Source organism: Anabrus simplex, chromosome 8 (genome assembly GCF_040414725.1).
Source record: "Anabrus simplex isolate iqAnaSimp1 chromosome 8, ASM4041472v1, whole genome shotgun sequence".
Lineage (NCBI taxonomy): Eukaryota > Metazoa > Arthropoda > Insecta > Orthoptera > Tettigoniidae > Anabrus > Anabrus simplex.
The window spans coordinates 195,024,049-195,051,799 of record NC_090272.1 but is presented as its reverse complement, the minus strand read 5'-3'; the positions used below and the strand labels follow the sequence as shown (position 1 = coordinate 195,051,799).

General features: G+C 37.7%; 1 protein-coding gene across 1 annotated transcript in view; it reads right to left on the bottom strand.

The window, feature by feature from the left end:
- The window catches only part of LOC136879362 (E3 ubiquitin-protein ligase TTC3), a 349,380-nt gene that overhangs the window by 287,164 nt on the left and 34,465 nt on the right, over positions 1–27,751 (bottom strand). The window contains exons 6-7 of the mRNA XM_068229092.1: positions 4,984–5,187; positions 4,785–4,898 (exon numbers count right to left, since the gene is read on the bottom strand). Of these exons, the coding sequence (XP_068085193.1) occupies positions 4,785–4,898; positions 4,984–5,187 (318 nt within the window). The remainder of the gene's footprint in view (positions 1–4,784; positions 4,899–4,983; positions 5,188–27,751) is intronic.

Genomic DNA, 27,751 nt, shown 5'->3' with positions numbered 1-27,751 from the left:
TTCCATCCTGGACCTGGACACAAGACTTTGTTTCATCATATAATCATTGTACTCATGTTATGATGTCATCGGGCACTTTCTTATTTCTCAAACATTCCCATATATGCCTGTGTGCTACATGGTCATATGCTTTCTTGATGTCCAGAAAAACATGTCATAATTGTTTTACCTTTCGCTCAATACTTCTCATAGAGCATTCTGGTGGCGAAAATGAGGTCTAAATCCATGTTGTTCCTCCTCAAGTATAGGTTCAACATATTTTCTAATCCTGCTATCAAGGATGGATTTGTAGATTTTGAGGCCATGTGACAGCAGAGTTATACCTCAGTAGTTGGTACATTTCTTTCTAGTTGGTACATTTCTTTCTATCACCTTTTTTCAACAACGGGATGATGACTCCTTGCTTCCAGTCATTGGGTATTACATTCTCTTTCCAGATTCTATTTAGTACCCTGAACATCCACTGTTGTCCAACCTCTCCTAGTGCTTTGATCATCTCAACACTTAATTCATCTGATCCAGTTGATGTGTTGTTTTTTAGCTTAGATATTGCTGTCTCTACTTCCAACAATGTCAGACTAGTGGTATTTGTGCTGCCAAAATCATAAGGTTCATCATCTAATGGAATGACATTTTCATAACAGCTCAGCGAAGTTTCAAAGTGCCTTTGGAACTCCTGTAATATTTTGGTCTTATCCTTAGTCACTTCACCATTAGGAAGTTCTACAGATTGGATAGATTCATTTTGAGTTGTTCTATTCTTAACAATGCTGTATAACAGGTTCTTTTTATTTCCATCCTGCGTTATTTTGTTAGCCAGATCTTCCTTGCATTTCTGCTTTTCAGCTACAACCAACTGTTTGACCTGTAATTTTTTCTTTCTGTAAAGTGACAGCTTCTCCTCTATTTCATGTTGATCTCCCCGAGTTCTTGCTTGATATACGGATCTTCTTGCACGGTTTGTCATTGATAGCCTTTTTAATATCATTCCACCAGGCAGTTTCTTTAGCTTTTCTTATTTGATTCTGTCGTCCTCATACTTTTTCTGCTGTACCAACCACATCCTTCTTTAAGTATCCCATTCTTCAACTACCAATTTCAGTTCTTTTCTCAGCAACAACCTGCGGACACCTTCCCTGAATTCTTCCTTTACACTTAGCTCGGTTAGTCGCCAAGTTTTTATTTATGGGACACTTTTGCTACAGACTTTGGGAGGTCTTTTTTCTGCAATAACTGCAGTCAACAGTCAAAGGCCTCCACTTGGAATGACCTTGACATCACTGACATATTTCCATACAATTTGATCTATCAGAATATAATCTATTACAGTACCTACTTTATCATCTCAGCTATATCTTGTGATTTTATGGGAGTCCCTTTTCTTGAACCAAGTGTTACTATTAGGTTGTTTCTCTCATTCTCCCTCTTCATTTCTGTTTCCCATTCCATGAGGCCCAGTGTGGATTCATATCCTGTTCATTGTGAGCCAACTTGTGAATTAAAATCACCCATTACAATTAGATTGTCATACTCAGTGTGTTCTTCCACGTTATTAAGGAAGTTGGCCTTTTCCTCTTTTGAGCATCCTATCTGTGGAGCATACACTTTGATTACATTGTACTTTTTCCCTCCTCAGTTCACAGAAAACTTAATTATCCTTTCACTAACAAACTCATCTTCACTACAAGCATCTATGTCTTTATGTATTAAAAATCCTACTCCATTCTTAGACTCTACTTCATTTCCAGACCCGTAGAGACTGCAGTCCAATCTAATATTCATTTTTCCAATTTTCTTCCACTTTGTTTCACTCAGGCCCATGATCAGAAATTTCCTCCTTTCCATGAGGTCGACCAACTCTTCAGTTTTGTTTGTCAGTGTCAGGATATTTAATGTTCCCACTCTGATACAATGTCTTAGTTTGGTTTGGGTAGCTGGTGTAACATCGGGCTGTACACTGTCATTCGCACCAAACTGATGTCGTCGTGAATTCCTACATCCGAGTCTCGTATTATTCTTGAAAGCAACTTCTTCAGTAATCCCTCTGTTGACCTGCTGAACCTAACACAGACGGAGATTTTCCTTCAGGATTTTCTCCTTTAGCCTTTGGCGTCCAGTCACCTCAACCTACAAGGCAGAAGGTTGTATTCATATTAATCCCTGAATACAAGGCTGCCTCTTCCGCCATCTCCACCGTACCGAAGTCCACGTTCTCCGCTGTAGAAGTCGTTGGGGCCTTCACTCGTTACCCCTGAGCTGGGACACTTACCAGATGTTACACACCGGGTCAGTGAGCTCTGGGACTCACATAGGCAGGGGCGCCACTCCCTGGGAAGGACTGCCACCAAAAAGGGTTCCAACCTACTACCTGATGAAATATCTTTAACTTAAAATAAATACCGTATTTACTAGCGTATTAGATCACCTCGCGTAATAGACCGCCCCCCTGAATTTTTGGGACAAAGAAAATGAAAAAAAAAAAAAATTGTGCATACAAGACCCCCCCATGTACTTTATCAGAGAAGAACAACGATTCCACTTTGAAGCGGGTACAAGCCTTACTGCAGCTCCAATGACATTGCACAAATTTGTGAATAGTTTCATCCGTACGACCCGCGTAACAAAAACAGGCGTCAAATTCAAGCGGTACATTTTTTCGTAGTTAAGAAATGTAGCCTCCGTAGCGCAGGCCTATTGCAGCTCCGATGACATTGTACAAATAGGTGAATAGTTTCGTGTCCGACCTACACAATTAAAGCATGCATCAGTCATACTATATGTCTGTTTATTGTAGTTATGAATGTCCACCAGCATAATGGTTAGCACAGTTAGCTGCCATTCTCAGGGGCCTGAGTTCGATTCCCGGTACCGTACTGCCAGAGATTTAAGAATGGCAGGAAAGTTGATATGCGGCAAAAATGGTACATGCAGCTCCCCTCCGTTGGGGAGTGCACCACCTCGGCATGAAGAAACGAGTTTACTCTAGTTAAGAAATATTCATGGTTGTCGCTATTAATACAGCAATGGAATAATATCAATAAGTTAATTTATTGAATTTACCACCTAATCAATACAGATCAAGAATGATATTTATCACATGTAATATTAATACAGCAAGCGAGATCATTAACAAAGTTATCATTTTAATACCTCAACTCAGGCCAATATAGCCTACATAATCTTTGGAGAGAAGTAGGTTTAAAACGCAATAAAAACAATCCAATCATGATTGATTTGCTCGTCAACTTACCTAAATAATAATAATAGTAGGCCTATCGATTTTACGTCCCCACTAACTACTTTAACAATTTTCGGAGACACCAAACAGAACATTCTAAGCATTAATTTACAAAAATATGGAGGCAACAGACGTGCGAAATTAAACGTTATGATAATAAAACGCATTACCACCACGCTTGTAGATATCCATAAATGTGACAAGCTTTCCCGTTATTTATTTTTATTCTTTCCATTGTGGAACTTCGACACTAGCTGGGCACTTAGTAACACACATAACCTAAACAATGCGGTCTCTCTTATCTCAATTACAGCTGTTTAGGTAAATCCTGATGTGATAAATGTAGAGAACAAGCATGAAATATACTTAGAAATAAAGGCCTGGCTTTCAATAGCCGCAGTCATCCAAAGAATGCTTCCAGTCACTACGTATTACATTCGGAAGTACAACACGTTAACATACGCTAGTTATCAGTGGTGGGTTGGCACACTTTCTACAGCACGGCTTTATTCAGAAGGATGGCTTCTGCTACACATACACCAACTGGGAATAACAGAGACCACCTCCAGAAACCATTTGCGAATGGATTATCACTGGACTCTATTAGTCGGGAACAAAACTATTTTTTTTTAAGTTGCAAAAGGACGGGATCTCGAATACTCGCGATTGCCGTGAAGATGGCGTCATTTGGAATGACGACGCACCAGTAGCAGGGAAGTTGGCAGCACAAGACGATGCTAATTCATATGAAAGCAATGATCAGGTTTACTGTGTGGTAGGCCTACTGCTTAACTGACAGACACAAATGAGTGCCATTACGTTATTTTGTATTAATATTGCATAATACGATACCCTTTTCTCTACGGGGTCGAGTATGAAGGGGTAGAGTATGAAGCAAGACGAATTTTTGTAGCGACTTTTTACGACCGCGTGCTCTTGCTGACGTCAACCTCATCAAAGGAGTTAATGAGATGAAACGAATGACATGATATAAGAGTAACTAAAATCGACTATATTTACTTTATACGTAGGCTAAAAGTCATGTGTTCATTTATTCTTTTTAAATTTAGAAATACTGCCTTCCAACAAAAATAGCCAGTAAAACTCTGAATACATTCGTAAGTTTGTTACAGAATAGTGTCAAATGTTAACGTGTACAATTTATAGCTCTTTATAGCATAGAAGTCATGTGTTCACTGCACAAAATTTGAGGTTATCGCATATTGGAACCCCCCCCCTACTTTTTTTTGGCTGTAACTGTGGAAAAAAAGGGGGGGTCTAATATGCGAGTAAATATGTATTTATCAACTTGGTATTGTTTGCTTATCGACTTCAAACTCTGATACACTTCTTTTATGATAATGCTTACAGCATAGTTACTATCATCCAATGAAATGCTACTGCCCCATTACAATAAGTTTTAAAATGTAATAAAGTTAAAAGAAATAACAGAAATCCTGCAGAGAATAAGTCAAACAAAATCTGCTACAACTGACAAGTGTCCAATTTCCTACAAACATGATTGCCTCAAAAGAAAGATACTCACTACAAAATTGTGTGTAACTATTATATCAACAGCAGATTTATATTTCTCAGAGGCTTTTCTAGATAGTCCCTTCTCCAAAGCCTCAGAACCATCCTTCATATATGACCACAAATTCTGAAAGGACAAAGAAAATTATTATTGATTTCAAAAAATTAAAGTCCATAAAATAAATTTGGATTATTTCACACTGTTGCTTTACCTGCCGGATGGTTTCAAAGGAGTCACTTTCCGATCTACCAGTTTTCTGCTCCTCAAGCAAACCTTCAACCGTTTTGAGAACTTTGTCATTCTGAATGTCTTCAATTTCAATAGGACCTCGGTTAACTTTGCCTTTTTTCTTGGATTTTGTATCATTTTCAACCTTTTCAGAACGAGAAGAGGAAGTGCTTCGCTTGTCATTGTCCTGAGAAGAAAAAAAGGTACATATTGTTAATACTATTGCCTTAAAAACTCTCAATGTATGGATAACGAATGACTAAGAAGGATATTAACAAGATTTTAAAAGCTTAGGGAGGAAAGCCACGTAAAAGAGGAACTACCTTATTCCATAACATAATCGTCACAACTGCATAATACTTGCACCTTATTCATAGACAAATTGGTCAGGACTTGAAAATTTCATGCAAGGATATTTCTATTTAGGCTAATCAGAATCAAGAGTTATTAAAAAACCTGAAGTAGACCACTACATCTCTGAAATATTTTCGTTAATACCTACAAGCAACCAAAGGCAGAGAAATTTCCTCATCTTTTTCACTGTCACTCCATCAATTGGCATATTTTCATCATCTAAAATGTCATCTGCTACTATTTCGTCCAAAGAATTCTCAATTCCCTCAGAATATTAAGCATTTTCATGATGATGATGCATTTTATACTGCCAGTAATATGCCGAGGAACCCATGTTCACACTTTCATAGCTTGTAAACAAGATTTAAAATTAAAAGCACAACTTAAGGGAGAAAGATTTAATTATTTCAACCTATCAAAACTAAAAACAGAAAGTGATCAATCAAATCATCGGTATTCTTTGGTCCTCCGTATTTACTCGCATATTATAGTGGTTACATAAAATCAGCTTCATGGTCCGTATCACACTTCAATAGATTCACAATTAAGTATTTATTTATTTTCCACCTAGTCGATACAATGATTGCTTAAAGCAATTTGTAATGGTCAAAAGTGGTACGTTTCGTATATTATCAACATCTTAACATGATATTATGCAAACAGTATAATGTAAAGTGCTGGAGGAGTTCATAACCCCAATGCTATGACCAATTTTCTCGCAACTCCCCATGCTGCCAACTTGTGAAACAACAGCGATTGATGAGCATCCCACAATTTTTATTTTTATGCCCAATCCCCACTGAACAAACATCTCCTACCAGTGCAAATACCAATCTTGTGTACTCAACTCTCAGAAAACCACATTACCGTACGACCCTTTACGGAACTGTGGCATTACGCGAGTTGCTAAAACATTTTTACAAAATACCAAAAACAGCAAGTAGTACCTCTGCAAACTTGGTAATATTAAGAGGAGCAAGTAGAACAAGGAGAGTCTTTTGAATGTAACAAGACTGTGTCCCGACACGACATCAATCTGAAAGTTTAGTGTGGTGTCTGTAAAAACTGGTATAGTTATTGTGTAAATTTAAAGGAGAGTGATAGAAAATCCAGCAATACGTCTTTCAAACAATGGATTTGTAGCAAGTGTGACAAACGGAAAAATAGTTTGGTGTAAATAATTCTGAACCTTTAATGATAATATATTATCTTGTATACACGAAATTTGTTAATTTCTAGAAGGAACTGGGGAGGTGTTTTGATAGCTATAAAAATACAGTGCATTCCCAAAAATTGTCCATGCTAGTCACATGTAGAATCTCAAAACATCCTTTAATAACAGAAACATTTTATACGATACAGATTTAGATTCCAGTAAGGAACTTGAAATATTTGCTCTGAACAAGTAAATTCATAATTCCATTATAATTGGTCCATTATTGGAAATTATAAATTTTCCAGGAACTCATCCTTGGTTGTCAACGTCTGGCACAGTGTGCCAAAATATACCAAATATACTTGGGTTTATCAGTTGGTAACTAGCACATCTACCAAGATGCACGGCCAGTGCATGTAGTGGAGGCCGCTCCACAGGTTACTTAGGTTAATATAAGGAATGATCTTTGTTGAGGTAATCACGTTAACGAGGTGGCAAACCAGGCTTACAGATCTCTTCACATTGTTAAGAAGTATTCAGGGTTTGTAGTAGGGATGTAAACGAGAGAACATACTTATGTCACCGGTAACATCCCAATTAGAGTATAGTTCCAGTCCATGGAACCTTCAGCAGGATTACTTGATTCAAAAACTGGAAAAGATCCAAAGAAAATCAGCATGATTTGTTCAAGGTGACTTATAAAAACCGAGTAATGTTATATAAATTTTGGGCCGGAAGACTTGGGAGTAAGGAGACCTACCACTCGATTTTCAGTGGAGAGATGGTAGATGAATAATCTAAAGTGAAGTTTTGAAAGGAGAAAAGATCATAATATGCAGGTTAAGTTGGAATTCAAGGGGACAAATTGGGGAAAATATTTGTTTATAAGAGGAGGAATTAGTGATTGGAAGAATTTACGGAGGGAGATGTTCAATAGATTTCCAAATTCTTAGAAATCATTCAAGAAAAGAATAGGTAAACAATTTATACAGAATCTGCTGCACGGACGACAGCCTTAAATGCAGATCTGTGGTAAATTAAATGAAATCTTGAGAATAGAACAACAGGGTATGTATCCAGTTTCTGAAAGAAATATGGATTTTGTCATATGCAGATTAAAGAATATCTCAGTTTCACAATGTATTTTGTAATCATAATGCAAGTTGATCTACCATGTGAAATTGATAAAATACCTTTCAGATTCTTCAACACAATTTTTATATAAACAAAAAGTTAAGACATAAATAAGAGCTGATATAAAAGACTAAAACGACCGTTTCATAGAATCACGTGGACATTCTCATATTCCTCAAATCACAATCCATGTACAGTAAACAAAATTTCAAGACTGTGTGAACACTTCAGTTTTGCCACAGGCTGCTTTTTTTTTCTTAATGTCCAATTAAGTATATAAATGTTGGAAGTACACTCAGTTCAATTTTTTCTCTTTATTACGATATCATAGGAAAACTTAAACAAAATTGCTCAAAACTACATATTTAATTCAGGTATAGCCAAGCAATGCACTAGGCCATACTGCATTTTGTTTCATTAGTACCAGCAATACGAAGAGAGCAAAACAAGAAGTGCCAAATATTTTTGTCAGTATTAGCTGTACTGAAATACTTACAAAACAAAAGTTGAGGAAAAAAAATCAATTTTCAATCATTTATTTTTCAAACAATGTTACTGTCTAATGAACATTATCTGAGAAATTCACATTTGAATTTCTTTTATTGCTAAGTCCAACAACACTGATGACCCGTATTTAAAACAAAACTGCTGACAATGAAATATTTTCAGGTGTTGAGCACTGGTTGTGTAAAACTGATCATCCATCCCTCATCAGATCAAGATGATAATGAAAAGCAATACTTGAAATGATCCTTCCATGAAGCAACAGCCCCGAAGGACCATGGACCACCAAGCGACAGCTCCTCAGCCTATAGGCCTGCAGATTATGAGGTGTCATGTGGTTGGCACGACAAATCCTCTTCACCGTTATTCTTAAGTTTTCTAGACCGGGGCCACTATCTCACAGTCAGATAGCTCTTCAATTGTAATCCCGTAAGCTGAGTGGACATCGAGCAGCCCTTGGATCCAGGTAAAAATCCCTGGCCTGGCCAGGAATCAAACCCGGGGCCTCTGGGTAAGAGGCAGGCATGCTACCCCTACACTGCGGGGCTGGCTTGAAATGATGCCCTCGTTCATTTTCGTATTCAGCCTAATATCCAGTCCTCCTAGATTTCTTCTTCAGCTGGCATAATTTCATTCTGAAATGCTAATTTTCTCTCTTGCTGCACATCCTTTTAAGTTACATGATATTAGATTGCAAGCTTTGAGCACACTTTGCCATTAGGACAAAGTTGTTAGCATAGGTCAAAATGAACTACATTTCATCCAATTGAATCCCTCCTTTTATACACTCATGTTCATAAAAAACAGAACACCTTGAAAGACTAAGAGATAGAAAGTTCATATTCACAGGACATCATTAGTACATTCTGCAGATATGTAGCATTTCAGTCACCTAGGTTCAGCATGTGTCCCGTTGCCTAGTAGGCACTGGGTCCTCCACGGGCACTGATAACTTGTTCCATGCGTGATGGCATCGACGCATATACGGCGCGAATGGCGTCCTAGGGTATAGGCATCCATGCTACATTCACCTGGTTCCACAGTTCATCTTTGGTGGTTGGCATTGGGTCACAGCACCGCACACGTCATTTCATCATATCCCACACATTTTCAATTGGCGACAAGTCCGGTGATCGGTCGGGCCAGGGTAACAGTCCGACATCCTGTGACAACAAGGCACGTGTTCGTGCAACAACATGTGGTCGCACATTGCCCTGCTGAAATATGGCATCTGGGATATCGTGGAGAAAGGGTATGGCTACGGGTTGCAGGATGTCATTCACATAGGTCAAACTGGTCACAGTGCCCTGGACACGCACCAACTGTGATTTGTGGTTGTACCCAATATTACCCCACACCTTAAGGCCTTGAGTTGGCACTGTACGTCTTGTGCGACGGCAGTCAATGTCATGCCTCTCCCCCTGTCTGCGGCAAACCAAAATGCGGCCATCATTTTCAAACAGAACCTGGATTCGTCTGAAAACACTATCTGCTGCTATTCCTATCCCCAGCGACGTTGTTCCATACACCATTGCAGCCTAGCATTTTTATGCACATTAGACAAAGGTAGGCGGAGAAGTGGACGACGAGCCAGTAACCCAGACCATAATAAACGGCGACAGACTGTCACTGCTGATAGTATACGAAGTGCAATACTGTTCCACTGTTGCGCCAGAGCCGGGAGGACACAGATCTGTCCTGCAATGACAGAAAAACCATAAATTTTCACTTTTAAAGTATACCTAACCTAAAACAAATGTACATACTTAAATATGTGTTTGGTTATTCTGGTATAAATATAGTGTTGTAGCACGCCAACTCTTGTAATTGTTTCTCAGTGAATCTTTTCTTGAAACATCTTCATGACATCTTCAGTTTCTCAATGAGGGGTGATGACAATGTATTTGTACTCAGTGAGTACATAAATTCAGTTTTTTGATTCCTTCTTACCATGCTAAAGATTATTTCTGTTTGTGCATTACTATGTGGCACTGTTAAAACATGCATAACCTTACTGAGTGTGTTATATTTCATTTGACCACTTTCATTCTTTAAATTTGCAATTTTACTCCAAGAAACATCAATCCTAGGAATGCTGAGCAAAGAGTAAGGAGAAAGGATCCAAGAGAAATGGAGCAAGACTATGCCGGCAGATTACTGCTGGTTACTGAAGAGAGAAAATCCAAGCTCACACGCAAAAAGTAGCTGAAACTGTAGCCGTAGCTAAGGCTACCTGAAACTGCGGTGCGCTCCCCGTCATTGATCACTCCATCTTTTCAAAAATGCCTGTGGACACATTGTTTGTTATACAGATTTTAAAACACACTCAATTGCTGCTGTTGTAATCCTCCCCATTCCCTTGCTAATACACAGGTGCAGTCAAGCTTAAGCCAGCAAGGAGAACAGACGTGTCATGTGGTGTGGTGTGGTGTGGTGTGGTGTGTGCCAGCTGAGTGGAATGGAGAAGGAGTGGGGGAGCGGTCGGGTCAAGTGCTGTGTGAGCAGGAGGCTTGAAAGATGATCGGTATTGAGCAGTACAGGGTCACTATCGGGACAATCTTAGTCAGCTCTTCTCTATTCATCATTCATTTTTTTCCACTCCTATTTCTTCCCGGGTTTTCTCATTCCTTATTTTGTCTCTTCCACTCTTCTGAATCATACTCCTCAAGAACTTCATTTTGGCTGCCTGTATTCGACTCTCATCCTTCTTTGTCATTGTCCAAGTTTCTGCTCCGTAAAGTTGTTATGGGTACGTAATACATCTTGTACGTAGTTTCCTTTGTTTCCATTGGCACATTTTTGTCCCATAACATGTTTCTTACACTATGATGGAAACAACTTAGGGGTGAAACATCAGAGACATTTGAAATTAAAACTGGACTATGACAGGGAGATGGGCTCTCGCCATATTATTTAATTGTGCTCTAGAAATTGTAATGAGGGAATGGTTTAGGAAATGTCCCCCCAAAATAAAGATCGGCTGAAAAATCAAAACAAACTGCCTAGGTTTTGCTGACGATTTAGCATTACTAGCAGTGGACATAAAAGAAGCAAAAACCCAGATATCAGAACTTCAAAACATTGGCCTCAAAATATCATTTGAAAAAACAGAAATTGTGCCCCAAAAACCAACACAACTAAAAGAAGTTACCATAAATGGTAATAAATCAAAATAGTAACTCAGTTTAAATATCTTGAAGAAGTAATAACACATAACCTAAATGAAAAAATCTCAACCCAAACAAGAACAAATAGATTAGGTAAAGCACAAAAATTAACATGAGATATCTACAAAAAGAAATATCTATCAACAAATGCAAGAATAAAACACTACAACACAGTTATAAAACCAGAAGCTACATATGCAGCAGAAACACTTTATCTGAATAAACAATCAAAGACTGACAGACTTCAGAAAACTGAAAGGAGGATTGGAAGAACCTGCATCATTAAAAATACCAGAAAGATGGACTGTGGCGGTTAATACCTAACAAAGTCGTATACAAAGAGCTAGAACCCATTACAGATACTATGCGTAAGAGGAGACTGGGATTCTTTGGACATATCATGAGGATGCAGGATTCAAGACTTCTGAAACAACTAGTAAAACACAATCTCGTCTCAAAAAATACCACAACAGGATGTAAATGGATCAGAGAAGTGAAAGAGGATCTGAAGGAAATAAGCCTTACAACAGAAGACACCACAAATAAGATAAAATGGAATACAAACCTCCACTTTACCCTTACACAAAACAAACCAACACGCATATTTTGAACTGAGGAAAGGGCACGAAGATGGGAGTGTCTGAAGAAGTACTGGGAAGACCGCAAAGCCCGAACAATCCCTTCAAAGAGACCTGAACGACGGACTGACTAAAGTGATCCTATGTGGTCGAAGAAGAAGAAGAAGAAACAACTTCCAGCTTGAATCCTCTTACTAATCTCAGCATCCAGTCGAGTATTCTCCATTAACTCACTCCCCAGGTATCTGAACGTTTCCATTACTTCCAGGGGCTTGTCTGCAGGTCTAATCTGACCTTTCCCTTCTTTCTCCCCTCTAGTCGTAAGAGTTTCACTCAATAGGATTGGTGATGGAACACTTCCCTATCCCAGCCCACTAGTTATTTTGAACTAACTTGTCCTGCCAACTTGTGTTTGCACGCAACTACAATATTCCTTGTACATTGCCATGATCATTTTTATTAATCCCTGTCTAATTCCTCTTTTCACCAGACTGTCCCAAACTTTAGTCCTGGGGACACTGTGATATGCCTTTTAAATGTCAATGAATGTCATCACCATATCATTCCCGTACTCCCACTGCTTTTCCATTAGTTGTCTCATAATGAAAATGGGCTCTATTGTTGACCTTCCACTTCTGAAACCAAACTGATTCCCCTGTATCTGATTCCCAACCCTAAACCTTATTCTTCTTCCCAGTATCCTCTCCATTATCTTAGCAACATGGGATATTAAGAGTAAATCCCCTGTATTTCTTCAAAACTTTCTTATCACCTTTCTTGAAAATTGGGATGATTATTCCTTTTTGCCAATCCTCAGGGACCTCCTTATTCTCCCAGACATTCCTAAGAAGCTGATATGTCCACTGCAGGCCTACAGCTCCAGCTGCCTTTATCATCTCCACTGAAATTTAATCTATTCCAGCAGTTTTTCCATTCTTCATCTTTCTTACCGCCATTTCAATTTCCTTCATTGTAATTTCTTTATCCATTTCTTCATCAACTAATTCCCTTTCCTGGTCGTCCATTGAATGACTCATCAGTTCTTATGTTCAGCAACTTTGGAAAATAAGCTCCATCTATTTCTTATTTCTTCTGGCTTTGTTAATATTGTGCTGCCTTCATCCTTCACAAATCTGGTGTTTACATTATCTTTTCTTTTTTTCTTTTCTTTTCCTCTTTTTTTTTTTTTTTTTTTTTTTTGCAAGTGGCTTTATGTCGCACCAACACAGATATGTCTTATAGCAACGATTTTTGTTTCTTAAGATACCCTACAGTAATTTCTTGGTGCCCTGCATATTATCTCACAAATTTCTGTGTGAATAAGGCCCAGCTTTTTCTCTTTTCTTCCTCCACTACTTTCTTGGCCAATTTCTTTGCCTCCACATATTTTCTTCTACTTTCTTCCGTCTTAGATGTTTTCCATGCTTTCCATACCATTTTGTTTTCCTTCACTTTAATCTTTACCCTATCATTCCACCAGTGTGTCTTTGTCTTTCACATTTTCTGATGTTCTACCACATACCTTTTCTGCACATCCAACCAGTGCTCCCTTAAATCTTTTACCATTCATTTTCAACATTCCCCACCTCCATCCTGGGTAGGTATTATTTCCCTTTGAAATTCTTCTTGTATTCTTTTCTCCTTAAACTTTCATACTTTAATTCTTTTCCCTCTTCTAAATGGGGGTTTTTCAATCTTTCCCACTTTCAATTTTCCTATCACAACTCTATAATCTCCACCAAAGGCTTCTTCAGGCATGGCTGTAACATCTAAAATGTTCTTCTGGTGTTCTTTCTCTATGATTATATAATCAATCATGGTCTCTGTTCGTCTGTTTCCCCAACCATACCTTGTAATCTTCTGACTATTCTTCTTCCTAAACCAGGTGTTTCCAACAATCATTTGGTTCCTCATGCAAAAATCCACCAACAACTCGTCTTCTGGATTTATATTTCTATATCCAAAGGGCCCTACAACACCTTCCTTTGCTTGTCTTTCCATTCCAACTTGTGCATTTAGATCTCCCATCAATAGCACTTCCTTATCTTCTATCTGTCTCTCCTCTTTCCCCAAGAAGTCCTCTAAATGTTCATCTATGCAACCTGTTTGTGGGGCATACAACTGAAATAGACCTTTCATGCCATTTTCAAACTGCAGTCTCATCACCATCATCCTAGGCTACCATATCATGCGATAAACTTCACTGTACCACTCAACACAAGATACATTTCTAACTTCTGAATGGAATACAAGCACAAATAGGCTCACTTTTTCCGTAATCACTCAATTGTGGAGACGGCTCTTACCCGAGTTGGAAATCATGTTTGCTTCACAAGGGATGACAAATAACATTTTTGGGGCTAGGAAAAATGTGATCGTACTAAGTGATAATAGCGAAAATTCGTGACACGATAAGTGAGATATTTTTACATAGATTTAAATACGAGAATGGGACTTTGAATTTACAGTGGGCTAAGCAGGAAAAAGTGTTGGTGAGGAATGCACGAACAAGGTTTCACTGTATTGTATTCACTTCATTACAAATTAAAGGTAAGGTGGGCTATATTGTAATGGATTTTAAATTATTCTTCGCGATGGTACAATGCATATTGGTTATGTGTCCAATTTCTTGTCTGGCCCACCGTGTATTCAAACTTCAGGATCCCATGGACTTTCTCTAATTGGTGATGGTGTGCTATCTAGCGGTCGACTTGGAATTTAAGCAGCGAGGTAGCTAAGTTGTGCTGCTATCTGGGCACTAGATGTGAAGCTTTCTCAGTCATAGTCAGTCGACAATGCAGATAGCAGTTGTTCTGATTATTGCTTCTTAACCTGAAGACGCTGGAACCTATTCTCTGCTGATTGTGCCTTAAGAAGAGTACAAAATCATGACGCAAGAAGAGGAGATGGTCGCGAAATTAGACCCTGGGTGATGGATAGTCCATCTAGGCGATAGGCCTGAACATTTGGTTATCCTTTTAGAATATTTAAAATATCTGGTTTCCTTCGACCTCGTAAGTAAGTTGAATCCATCTTCTGTACTGAACTAAGCTACCAAGGAATGGATTAGTTAATAGTGTTAATACGCGGAGATATTTAACCTGAAAATTGAAATTCTGCACGTGGTTTTAAAAGAAATTGACTTCCTAAAACAGGTCTTCATAATAATCTTGTAATATGGTATTATTTTCGGGCTTCCAGTTGTAATGGTCATTATGGCATTTGTTTACCTTCTTGACTTTAGTTAATTTAGGTTTTGTGAACAAAACAAGTTATGTTTATTATTATAATATTTGCAAAAAAATCTCTTTCGATAAACGCTAAGCTGAAACACTATAATTCCATAGTTAAACCAGAGGCAACCTATGCTAGTGAAACTTTATTCAAATTAAATGTAAAATCTACAACAGACAAATTACAGAAAACTGAGAGAAGAATTCTTAGAACAATTATTAATAAAAAACACCAAGTTGATGGACAGTGGAGATTGTTGCCTAACAACATTGTCTATCGTGAATGTGAATCAATAATATCTACAATGCGTAAAAGAAGAATTTCCTTTTTCTGTCACATATCAAGATTAGCAGACACCAGGATATTGAAACAACTATTCGATTACTTTTTGAAGAATAAAATCAATAATAATTGGTTCAAAGAAGTTCAGGACGATTTGGAAGAATTGGGTATAACTCGGCAACAAATCAAAGACAGAAAAGAGAAGAGGATTTTGAAGAACAAAAGCATAAGTCTCAAACTAAAAGCAGTTGAACGGAAACAATATACTATATCGGACACACAAAGGGCTTCCAGGTCGGAGAGGATGAAAAAGTTCTGGGAGAAGAAGAAGAAGAAATTAACTCAAATGTATTGATTTCAGTGCTCCAATGTGGGCGTAAAATATGTAAATAAATAATAAATAATAATTTGCAAGCCAATGTCGGGCTACTAATAGAGAAACATTGTGCCTTTAATGTAGGGCTTCGAATGACTTCCTCGGTACTTCAAGTGTTTGTTTTGATTTCGGTGCTCGTCATTTGTTACACTCTGTGTAACAGAATGAAAACATACCGTGGCCATGCTGTGTTGAATTTGACATTTGAGTATCGACTTATTATTGGTAACTTGATTTTCAGCTGATTTTTGGTGTGGATCTTCGTGCATGTGGAAGGTTTTTCTGATGACTTTGATTAACTCATTTGGTTTAAGCTACCGCACCTTGGAGAATATTTGGATTATTTATCCTATTTATGGATTTATGTCCATGTTTCGAATGATTTCTGGATTTTAACTGAAGTTATGCTTCTTCGTCGATTTGATTTAATTTTAATGCAACCCCTGGAGTAACCGAGAAATTCATTAGGGAGATTTCAGCTTTCTTTCAGTAATAGTTGTTTTAAGATTTTAATCTTCTATTGATCTACGTTTGTTTATTATTCAAAAAGATTTTCTGCCTCCTGGCAATTTGAGTTAGTGTTAAAATAATTATTTTCTATTGATATCCTTGATTAATTATTCTGAAAGGTGTTCACGTTCATTGTGCAGTGATTGTTTAAAGAAAAAAAAAATTAGTTTTGAGGTCGAAAATTCATAAATTATTTATCTAATTAAATTTTGTTTGATCAATTTAAATTTGAGTTATTATTTCAGACAATTAGTTAATTAAGCTTATTTTAGTTGATTCGCTAGGCCTCTTGTGTCCAGAGCTTCCTCAATCAGCGACGGCCTTTTGTTGGGATAATTCGTAAGTAGTCTTTTGCTTATTTTATCCCTGGTCGTGCTAACACTCTTGACATTTTCCTTATGTTGTGAGAGTGTGTTGGTAGCAGAGCGTGATTGCCTTAATAACTACGTTCTGTTATTTGGTATCTGACTGTCTGGTTTGGTGTACAGCTACCTTTCTGATATCTTATTGAGGCATATTTTCCCTGTTTGTTTCTTGTGGCTGTTGGTTATTTCACCGGGTCACAAGTATAAAATTGGCTGGAATAATAAGTGGATTTGAGGATAGAATTTAAAGTTGTAAAGAGAAAGACAGACTTACGTTGGGTGATAGCTTATTGATTTTCTGTTTCATATCAAAATGGGTGCACGTGCTGTATTGTTGCCAAGAATGTTACGGAAGGGTGAGCTGTTGTACGAGCTCGAGGTTCGCTGTTTGAGGTCCACCGGATCTATGGAGGGTGCCGTTACCTTGCTCTTTGCTTCCCTTGATTCCCCTGTAAATCCAGGTAACTTGAGTCTCAACTTGGGTAAGTCAGTGCATGCAGTTTCCATTTTAGTTAATGAATTGCTTGTGTTCGTTAAACAACTTAAAGACTGTAATCCATCAGATTACCAGTTGAGAAGGTTAAAAGCGCGTACTAATCACTTTATCAACAGGATTCAAGATTTAATTTCTCTTGGTCCTGAAGGAGAGTTGATGTCTCAATGTACTTCGTTGTTGACTTCTGTAATTAATGTTTGTGTGGAACTTGATATTATGATTAATGTGAAGAAGGTTGGTCAGTTGTCACTGAGTGATGAAATTGAAACTAACGAAAGTAATAACCTTGGTGAAACTGATGAGCATATTACTCCTCAAACCGTGGCTAATCCCTCCTCATCTCATTGCTGTGCGCTCAGTCCTGCGCTTGAGAATTTATTAGTTAGGTCATGTTCGGCTCCCAACTCAAAGATATTTTCAAAAATGTAAAGGTTTTTTCTGTTGATTCCATTGATGAAACGATCAGATTTATGAGCTTTCTGGTAGAATTAACTGAATCTGCTAATGTATATTCCATGGATGCTGTTGGAATTTTTAGGGTATTGTTTCCTAACACTGAAGGGGTTTTAAAAAGAGAAATTTCTAAAGCTATCAGTAATAACTTAAATGTAACTGAATTTCATGAATTAATACTAGCAAAATTTATTCCATCACCTGCATTACAGAGTCTCATCCCTAAGCATTGTTTTAGGACACAGTTTTTGCATGAGAGTCTTAAGTTATGTCCTAGATTTAAAGTTTTACTGCGAGGTATTTAAAATCATGGTACCGGAAGGAGAGATGGTAGTGCGAATCATTAAGGGTATTACTCCAGAATATAGGTTCTTCTTGGCATTAACTAAGTGTCCCAGTAATTTTGCGGAGCTTGAGGAAGCATGTACCTTTGCTGAAGACGTAAAACATGGAGATGAGTCTCGGCACACTAGGTATCCTCCTCCCCGTGTTTCTTATAGACCTAATGATATTTCTAACCATCATGTCACTCCCTTTTCATCTAAAAAATGTTACACTTGTGGATCCAGGGATCATCTAAGAAATAATTGTCCTTCAGAGAGGAAAAGAGGTAACGTGAGTCAAAATCAAAACGCTAGTTGTTATGTTTGCGGATCTAAGTCACATATGAAAAGACAGTGCCCTAAATTGAGGAATGGTAATTCACAATGACCTATTAGTGTACCCAGTGCAGTGAATAAGAACTTATTGGTTCAAGATCATGCAAATAATAAGATTCCCTTTCCTCAAATCTTAGGTATCTCTAGTGATATTGTTCCGAAATCTTCTACCATTTGTCTTGAAGTTAATAATGAACCTGCATTGGGGTTGATTGATTCTGGAAGTGTGGTGTCACTTATGAGTGAAGCTTGGTATTTAAAGATGAAAAACTGTTGTAAATTACCCGCTATTAAGGCGTCTAATCTTCAATGTGTGGCAGCAAATGGAGACGGATTAAAGATTCTGGGTTCAGTTTCCGTTAAGATCAGAATTGCTGAATTCACTTGTAAGGTTGATTGTTTGGTTGCCTCTGATTTATTTCACCAAATAATTTTAGGTGCTGATTTTATGGGCAAGGTTGGAATGATTTTGAACCTTCAAGATAGAAATTTTAGTTTCAAGTTTTGTCCCGGTAAAATTTTCAATTTTCATGAGGATATAATATTTCCAAGGTATCCTGCTTGTGCTCTAGATGAGGATATTGAGGACAGCAGTGGTAATAAATTAGATCTTGATCATCTGCCCCCCCGACCAAGCTCGTAAAATTCGTGATCTTTGTGCAATGTACCCTGAAGTTTTCACTGATAAATTAGGATTGACTAATGTGCTTAAATACCGCATTGATATTACGGACAAGATTCCTGTTAGATCTCCGCCCTATAGGTTATCACCACCTAAGATGGTTGAGTTAAAGAAAATCATCGATAAGATGCTTCAGGATGGTGTTATTCGACCTTCTATCTCTCCATAATCGTCTCCTATGTTTCTGGTGCCCAAGTCATCTGGAGGTTTCAGGCCAGTGACGGATTATAGGGAGTTAAACCGTACGATTGTTATGCAGTCAGTGCCCTTACCAGATTTGCATACTTGCTTCTCTTGGTTCCATGGTGCTAATTATTTTTCAACCTTTGATTTGAATCAGGCATACAATCAAATACCTCTAGATGAGGAATCTATTCCAATCACTGCCTTTGCCACTGACTGGAATCTGTATGAATACACGGTTATACCTTTTGGGCTCTCGACCGGAGCGGCTGTGTTAACTCGATTACTGGATTCTGTGTTCGGGGATGTGAAATTTAAGTACGTTATTCATTATCTTGATGATCTTGTCGTATATTCTGCAAATTTTGAAGATCATCTCAATCATGTACAGGAGGTAGTTGAAAGGTTGAAGAAAGCAGGTTTAATTGTCAAGCTTTCCAAGACCAATTTTGCCAAATCTCAGATCGCCTTCTTGGGACATATAGTATCGTCACAGGGTATTTCAATTGATCATGCCCGTACTCAAGCAATTCACGATTTCAAACCACCTAAAGATGTGAAAGGGATTGCCAGATTCATTGGTATGACTAATTTCTTTAGAAAATTTGTTCCGAATTATGCTGAAATTGCTGCCCCTTTGAATTCCTTACGTAGAAAGAATGTCAAATTTGTGTGGGAAGACCCTCAACAAAGAGCCTTTGAAACCTTGAAGAGAGCTATCAGTAATGCTCCTTTATTTGCTATTCCTGATTTTAATAAAAGGTTCATTATCCAGACTGATGCCTCAGGCAAGGCTATTGCAGGAGTCTTATTGCAAGAGTCGGAAATGGGTAGACGTCCTATCGCTTACGCATCTAGATCTCTCTCCCCTCTGGAAAGGAAATATTCTGTCTATGAATTAGAGTGTTTAGCGGTACTATTTTCGTTGGAGAAATTCTGTGTTTATGTGGAGCACGTTAATTTTGATTTAGAGACAGATAATGAAGCTCTTTCCTGGGTTCTGGAAAGACCCAAAAGAACTGGAAGACTAACTAGGTGGGCGCTGAGAATTTCTGCTTTTAAATTTAATGTTCGGCACATTCGTGGAACGGAAAATGTAATCACTGATGGGCTTAGTCGCATGTTTGATGAGGAGGATGGTTTTGAAAACTTGGAAGCGAAGAGTGTACCTCAAGTTGGTTTGGTACATGTGAATACTATCTTGACTAATCTTCCAATGTTTTATCAAGATATTGCTCTGCATCAAAACGATGATCCTCAGTTAAAGGAAATTCTGGAAAAGATTAATTCTGGTAAAATTATCAAACCCTATTCCTTGGTGAAGGGGGTACTCTGTTGTCAATCTCGTTATGATAAAAGGATAAAGATTGTTGTCCCCAAGGTTTTAATTCCTGTCATATTTCAGTATTACCATGATAGTCCTGTTGGTGGACACTTGGGAAACTTCAAAACTAGGTCAAAAATAAGGGAGTTCTTTATTTGGAAAAACATGGATCGGGATATCACATCCATGGTTAAGTCTTGTAAAAGTTGCGCCATTAGTAAACCTAACCTAAACAAACGTGCGGGGTTGTTGTCATCGACTCAAGCTTCCAGAGCTATGGAGCGATTGTTTATCAATCATGTTGGACCCTTTCCACGTTCCAGTCGAGGAAATACTCATGCATTGGTGTGCATTGATGGCTTTACCAGGTTTTGCTGGATCTTCCCGACGAGATCGACCAATTCGCAGTCCACTATTTCCTGTTTAAATTCTATTTTTGCCTCCTTTGGAACTCCTAAGTTTCTTGTATCTGACAATGCTGCTGGGTTTACTAGTCATTTATTCAGGAAGTACTTGTTCGATTTGTGCATCTCCCATGTGACCACTACTCCACATTATCCCAATCCCTCATATTCCGAGAGAATGAATAGAAATTTAAAATCTGCTCTCATTGCTTACCATCACTTGAAACATACCAAGTGGGACACCTGTCTTCATTGGTTGTCATATGCATTTAATACTGCTACCCATGAGTCTCATGGCAAAACTCCTACGGAATTAATGTTTAGTTTTGTTCCATTTTCTCCTCTATCAAATCTCCTTCGAATTGAGGAACTGCTTCCTGAAGTCTCTACTCCTCGTGATGTGCGAAAGGTGTGGGATGAGGCCAAAACGAGGTTGGCTGTGTCGTATGAAAAGGTACGAAAGAACTATGACAAGGGCCGAAAACCCACCAAACTAAGTGTTGGAGACCAAGTCTTCGTAAAATGCTATCCTGTCAGCAAGGCTATAAATAAATTTACTTCAAAATTAGCTCCTAGATTTCAGGAACCTTGTACAATATTGCAGTTTTTGAGCCCTGTATCTATGCTTGTCAGTGAACCTGTGGCGAAAAGGATTCGGAGAGTTCATTTATCCCAAGTGAAAGCGACTTGATATATTGTGCGGCTTGGTTGAGTTCAAAATCTTATTTGTGGTTGGTGATAATTGATCGGGTTATTGTTTGATTAAAATGGGTGATGGAAGTGCGGAAACTGTGCTGTCCATATGGATGTTGGGAAGTTATGTATTGAGGTGTCTGTATCTTGATAATTTTCATCCTTGGTGAGTATGAATCTTGTTGAAGTGGACAAATGTAAGAAAGACTGCATTAGACGTTTCATCCTGTTTAAGTAGGGAATATCTGTGAAATTAACACTCAGTGATCAATGGATGGAAGTTTAAAATAATAATATTATTATCATTGTTAAGTATGATCGGTGTGAATTTAATTGGAACCTGTTGTGGTGGGAGATTAAAATTTGAGAATTGAGGTGGTTCCCAGTTTTGGTAATGTGGCCTTGGTAGTATGATTCAGCGGTGTGCAGGATGGATGTCTATAAGAGAACTTTCTGTGATTTTAAAAAACAATTTTTTGGTGATATTGGTATTGATATAGTGTCCATTAGAAAAATTCTATGATTTTAATTACCTATGTTGAGCGTTTGTGTTCCATAACGTAGTACCGTAAAATTTCTGATGTATCTTGTAATCTCGAGATTTTTCCTTGTCTGGGTACTTACTTGTGGTGATAATAAGAAAAATGTGTTTCTCTGGATCTATGGATCTTAAAGGTTTTGTTATGAAAACTTGAGGAAAGGTGTTGAAGATATTGGATACTCTGACTTAATCCGAGTGAAGTTAATTGGATGAAATCCTGTCGCCCGGAGCTGGAGAAGAGTTACTGGTTGCTGTGTGCATGAGCCTTGTGCTCTTACTGTATCTTAATTCTTGGTTCCTGGGGAAAAATGAATTTTTTTTTTTGGTTAAATGAACTTCACGTTTTTCTTTGAAGTCATTTGGTTCTCAGTATACATCGCGTTTATTTCATGAATCTCTTGTTGCAGTTCTTTTATTTGGTTTGGTATGTGAATTATTAAGCTAAGTGGTCGGTTAAATCTTGAAGCGTTACTTCTGAGCCTATGCAAGTTGTAATCGGGTGGCTTTATTTTAGAATTGCAGTCGAGTATCCTGCCTGTACATCACTGTTTTCCTTCTGCTGAGGGTTTTAGGGAAATTTGAACCTATTTTGCTGTGCTGATTTGGTGTAGAGTTGTAGAATCATGTTAGAGGTTTGGCATTCGTCGGCTTCATGTGTTATTGTGAGATTTTGGTTTGGGTAATATAGGATTCATAACCTAAGGAACGTAGGCGTCCTTTCATTCTTATGGTATGGTTCTGATCCTTGTGGAAGCTGTGAAATTTCGTATTATGGGTTTAATTTTGGGAATTATTTTGGGGTGGCATTATGGTTTCGTTGAGAGGTAACTGTGTTCCTCTGAAGTCATGATGGTAATTATTGTCGTCGTTGTGATAATGATATTTGATAGGGACTCGGTGATTTTTTGGGATGTTGTCGAGGATTTGGTAGATCCTTTACCCTTGTGGCTGACACATCGGCACTGGTAATCATTAGAGTGCTGTTGGATTGTTGTTGTGGTAATCTAGTTTGGGGGAGTTTTCGATGGACATCAAGAGAAGGTTGGACATGACCTTTAATGTGATTTCTTGATGTCAAGTGGGATTTAAATAGAACTAATCTATGCATCTACAACTCTTTTGGGAATGATTATTAGCTAATTTGTACCTTGGTGACTGTCGTCTTGCTCTTGGTTCAACTTCTTATATTCTCTGCCATAAGCCGTTCTTCTGAAGTGATCTTGTTAATCGTATGATCTTAATGTTCATTTCGATTAACCTGCCTGTCTAGCGCATTTTATTATGGGAGCCTTTCCTGGATTAGTGTCGTTGGTATCGTAACTTACCGTTCTGTTATATAGAAGAATAAGTATGGGATTATTCTCCTTGTACAGTTGGTATTGCAGTCATCGATCCTCTACCTGCATATGGGAGCTTGTAGTAGGACTATGTCATTTCAGTCTAGTTTGACTCCCGTGTTTCTCCTGGTCATTTTCTGTCCCGGTGTAGGTGTTGATATTGTGTGTTGATTGCTTGGTAATTGCTGATTGTTCGGTTGTTGATGACCCACCTTACGCGTACCCTCCATCTGAATTGTACATGTGTCTCCAACTGTAATTAACCTTTTACCGTTGCTCTGAACATTGATATCTCCTACTCTTGCTTTCTTTTCTGTACTAAGCATGTTGTCCAGTATCCTTTCTATTTATTATTCTTACTAGTCTTTCGCCTTCTCTTGGAATGACTATATGTGTTGTAGGGCTATGGAAGTGAAGATGTCTAAATGGAATAATTATTTTAAACCAAGAGAAGATTTGAAATTTTTAAAGAAAGATATCATCTATTGATTTGGGTGGTTTTGATTTCACAGATATGGCTGTTAAAATTTTTATCTTTATTCATATATTGATTTATTCGCTACTGTTACCTTGATGTGGTAATTTATCGTGAGTGATCTGATACTCTGTTTATGCCTCTTGCTGTCGTATTCTATACCGATTGGAAGAAACTGATGATAAAGCGACTGGTGTGATAAGTTACTTACAGAATTATCTAATGTTTGTTGCACTGACTTACTTCTCGTAGAGGCTTATGTTTTCCTAATTAATTTTCTTCTTCTTCTTCTTCTTCTTCTTGTGTTTACCTTTTGGGGTATTTATGTGGAAATATGGTTATCACTCATGAAGTCTTGTCATTCCCTGTAATTGAAGCCCCTGAATTACGTTCGAATGAGAATTATGCTATGTTTAATACATTGTAAGACCTGTTTTCTTGTGTAGGTTGTGCCTCTGAAAATTTATTGTGATTAAGCGAACTCCGATTACCTTAGTAACCTTGGTATTATCTGAACATTTCAAGGAAAATTGGCGTGCTGATGATATTGCGCGTGAAAACATGGACTTAATTGAACACTAAACAACTGCGAGTTGTCTGTATCATTGTGTTATACATCACCCAGGTATTCCTCTGCTCACTTCGAGACGTGTTTATGTTAAATTATTGAAGATGGAACTTTTCTTACATATATACTTGAGACAACAGATGGTTTTCATCTATGCCTGCTTGTTATACCCCACCCCATGTTGATGCTTTCGAGGGGGAGGCTGTAATGGATTTAAAATTATTCTTCGCGATGGTACAATGCATATTGGTTGTGTGTCCATTTTCTTGTCTGGCCCACCGTGTATTCAAACTTCAGGATTCCATGGACTTTCTCTAATTGGTGATGGTGTGCTATCTAGCGGTCGACTTGGAATTTAAGCAGCGAGGTAGCTAAGTTGTGCTGCTATCTGGGCGCTAGATGTGAAGCTTTCTCAGTCATAGTCAGTCGACAATGCAGATAGCAGTTGTTCTGATTATTGCTTCTTAACCTGAAGACGCTGGAACCTATTCTCTGCTGATTGTGCCTTAAGAAGAGTACAAAATCATGACGCAAGAAGAGGAGATGGTCGCGAAATTAGACCCTGGGTGATGGATTGTCCATCTAGGCGATAGGCCTGAATATTTGGTTATCCTTTTAGAATATTTAAAATATCTTGTTTCCTTCGACCTCATAAGTAAGTTGAATCCATCTTCTGTACTGAACTAAGCTACCAAGGAATGGATTAGTTAATAGTGTTAATACGCGGAGATATTTAACCTGAAAATCGAAATTCTGCACGTGGTTTTAAAAGAAATTGACTTCCTAAATCAGGTCCTCATAATAATCTTGTAATATGGTAATATTTTCGGGCTTCCAGTTGTAATGGTCATTATGGCATTTGTTTACCTTCTTGACTTTAGTTAATTTAGGTTTTGTGAACAAAACAAGTTATGTTTATTATTATAATATTTGCAAGCCAATGTCGGGCTACTAATAGAGAAACATTGTGCCTTTAATGTAGGGCTTCGAATGACTTCCTCGGTACTTCAAGTGCTTGTTTTGATTTCGGTGCGCGTCATTTGTTACACTCTGTGTAACAGAATGAAAACATACCGTGGCCATGCTGTGTTGAATTTGACATTTGAGTATCGACTTATTATTGGTAACTTGATTTTCAGCTGATTTTTGGTGTGGATCTTCATGCATGTGGAAGGTTTTTCTGATGACTTTGATTAACTCATTTGGTTTAAGCTACCGCACCTTGGAGAATATTTGGATTATTTATCCTATTTATGGATTTATGTCCATGTTAAGAATGATTTCTGGATTTTAACTGAAGTTATGCTTCTTCGTCGATTTGATTTAATTTTAATGCAACCCCTGGAGTAACCGAGAATTCATTAGGGAGATTTCAGCTTTCTTTCAGTAATAGTTGTTTTAAGATTTTAATCTTCTATTGATCTACGTTTGTTTATTATTCAAAAAGATTTTCTGCCTCCTGGCAATTTGAGTTAGTGTTAAAATAATTATTTTCTATTGATATCCTTGATTAATTATTCTGAAAGGTGTTCACGTTCATTGTGCAGTGATTGTTTAAAGAAAAAAAAATTAGTTTTGAGGTCGAAAATTCTTAAATTATTTATCTAATTAAATTTTGTTTGATCAATTTAAATTTGAGTTATTATTTCAGCCAATTAGTTAATTAAGCTTATTTTAGTTGATTCGCTAGGCCTCTTGTGCCCAGAGCTTCCTCAATCAGCGACGGCCTTTTGTTGGGATAATTCGTAAGTAGTCCTTTGCTTATTTTATCCCTGGTCGTGCTAACACTCTTGACATTTTCCTTATGTTGTGAGAACATGAGAACATAAGTAATTACTGGATTAAATGAATACACATTTTCCTTAAAATTCTTGAGTAATTTCTAACCATTTTAGTGTCATTCATGAGTACTTTTGTTGTTGTCCTTTATGACATTCTTTACATTACCAAGGTCTAGGCCCTGTTAATATACCTGTGAAATACAGATTCTATTTAACTTCTCAGCATGGGATGACTTTCAGTAACTGGCTATCCTGTGCTATGGGAGGAGTATAGTACCAAGCATGCTATGAGTGCAGCCTCTTAGTTAATCGGGCCTTACTGAAAAGCAGCTCAATGAATTTTACCAGTTTATTAGTGCATAAACACACAAACAGCATAATTTACCGGAATTATCTAAGGTCAATGAAGTGGAGGAATCTTCTGAACTTTCAAACGGAACCTAAATATGGCTGAACCAAATATTGAAGTAGCTAGTACCTGGATTTTTTGAGAAATAATATCTCAAGAGATTTCTGCACTATGCTCATTAACATACACAGTGCAAAAACTACATACCGGTACACATTCTCCGCAGTAACCAGTACACATTCATTTACCCTCGATCGAAACGGAAATATCATACCATGTGACTGCACGCAATGTTGAGCATAAATACCTGCATATACTACCATCATCTTTACTGACTCGACAGTAGAAAACAACTGAAAATTTTTCACACAGGACGTAAGAAGTTCTTTTCAGCATTCTGAGACCCATAATTTGCCGGTACACATATCCCTTTGCCCTCTGTAACTATCCATGTCTTCTCACACAATATTTTCCCGTGTATCAAAAGCAACATCACGATCACTACTTTCACTCTCAAATTCTATATTCTAGTAGCTGCTTAATGAAACTAAATTTTCCGTTTCATTCGGTAGGACATCATTAATTTTTGAATTCGCGATCACAAGAAAATGTTTAGCTGCCATGATGTCAACAGAATTTGGTGGTTTTTCAGATGCAATATATCATACGTAATAGATAAATATTTGATAGATACACGCATCAAATGAAAGATCGATGTTTCGTCTCTAGATATCTCTTACTACATTTGTTATAGTTCAAGAAATATTTGCTAGATAGAAGCACAAATCAGAAGCTGCTATGCGCGTGCAATGAACGGCACTCCGCGACAGAACACTGGGGAGTCTGCGTGCAGTGTATGGCACTCCACGTTGAGTGGTTAACATCAATGGCATGTAACAGAAGATTTTCATGTAAATTTTCACTTTCAATGTTATTACATTTTTGTGTCAAATGTTTCAAATAAATATAATGATTGCCTCTGAAAAAGGTTCAATAGTTCCATTCTATAACAAAATATTAAAAAAACAATTATGGTTTCCCCAACCCTGGTAAAAACTTCCTTTTGCAAGTTGAGTAACATTGCATAAAACTAAGATAGGTTTTCAGCAATGATAAGATAGCAAAGAGCTGGGACAAGGAAGGAAC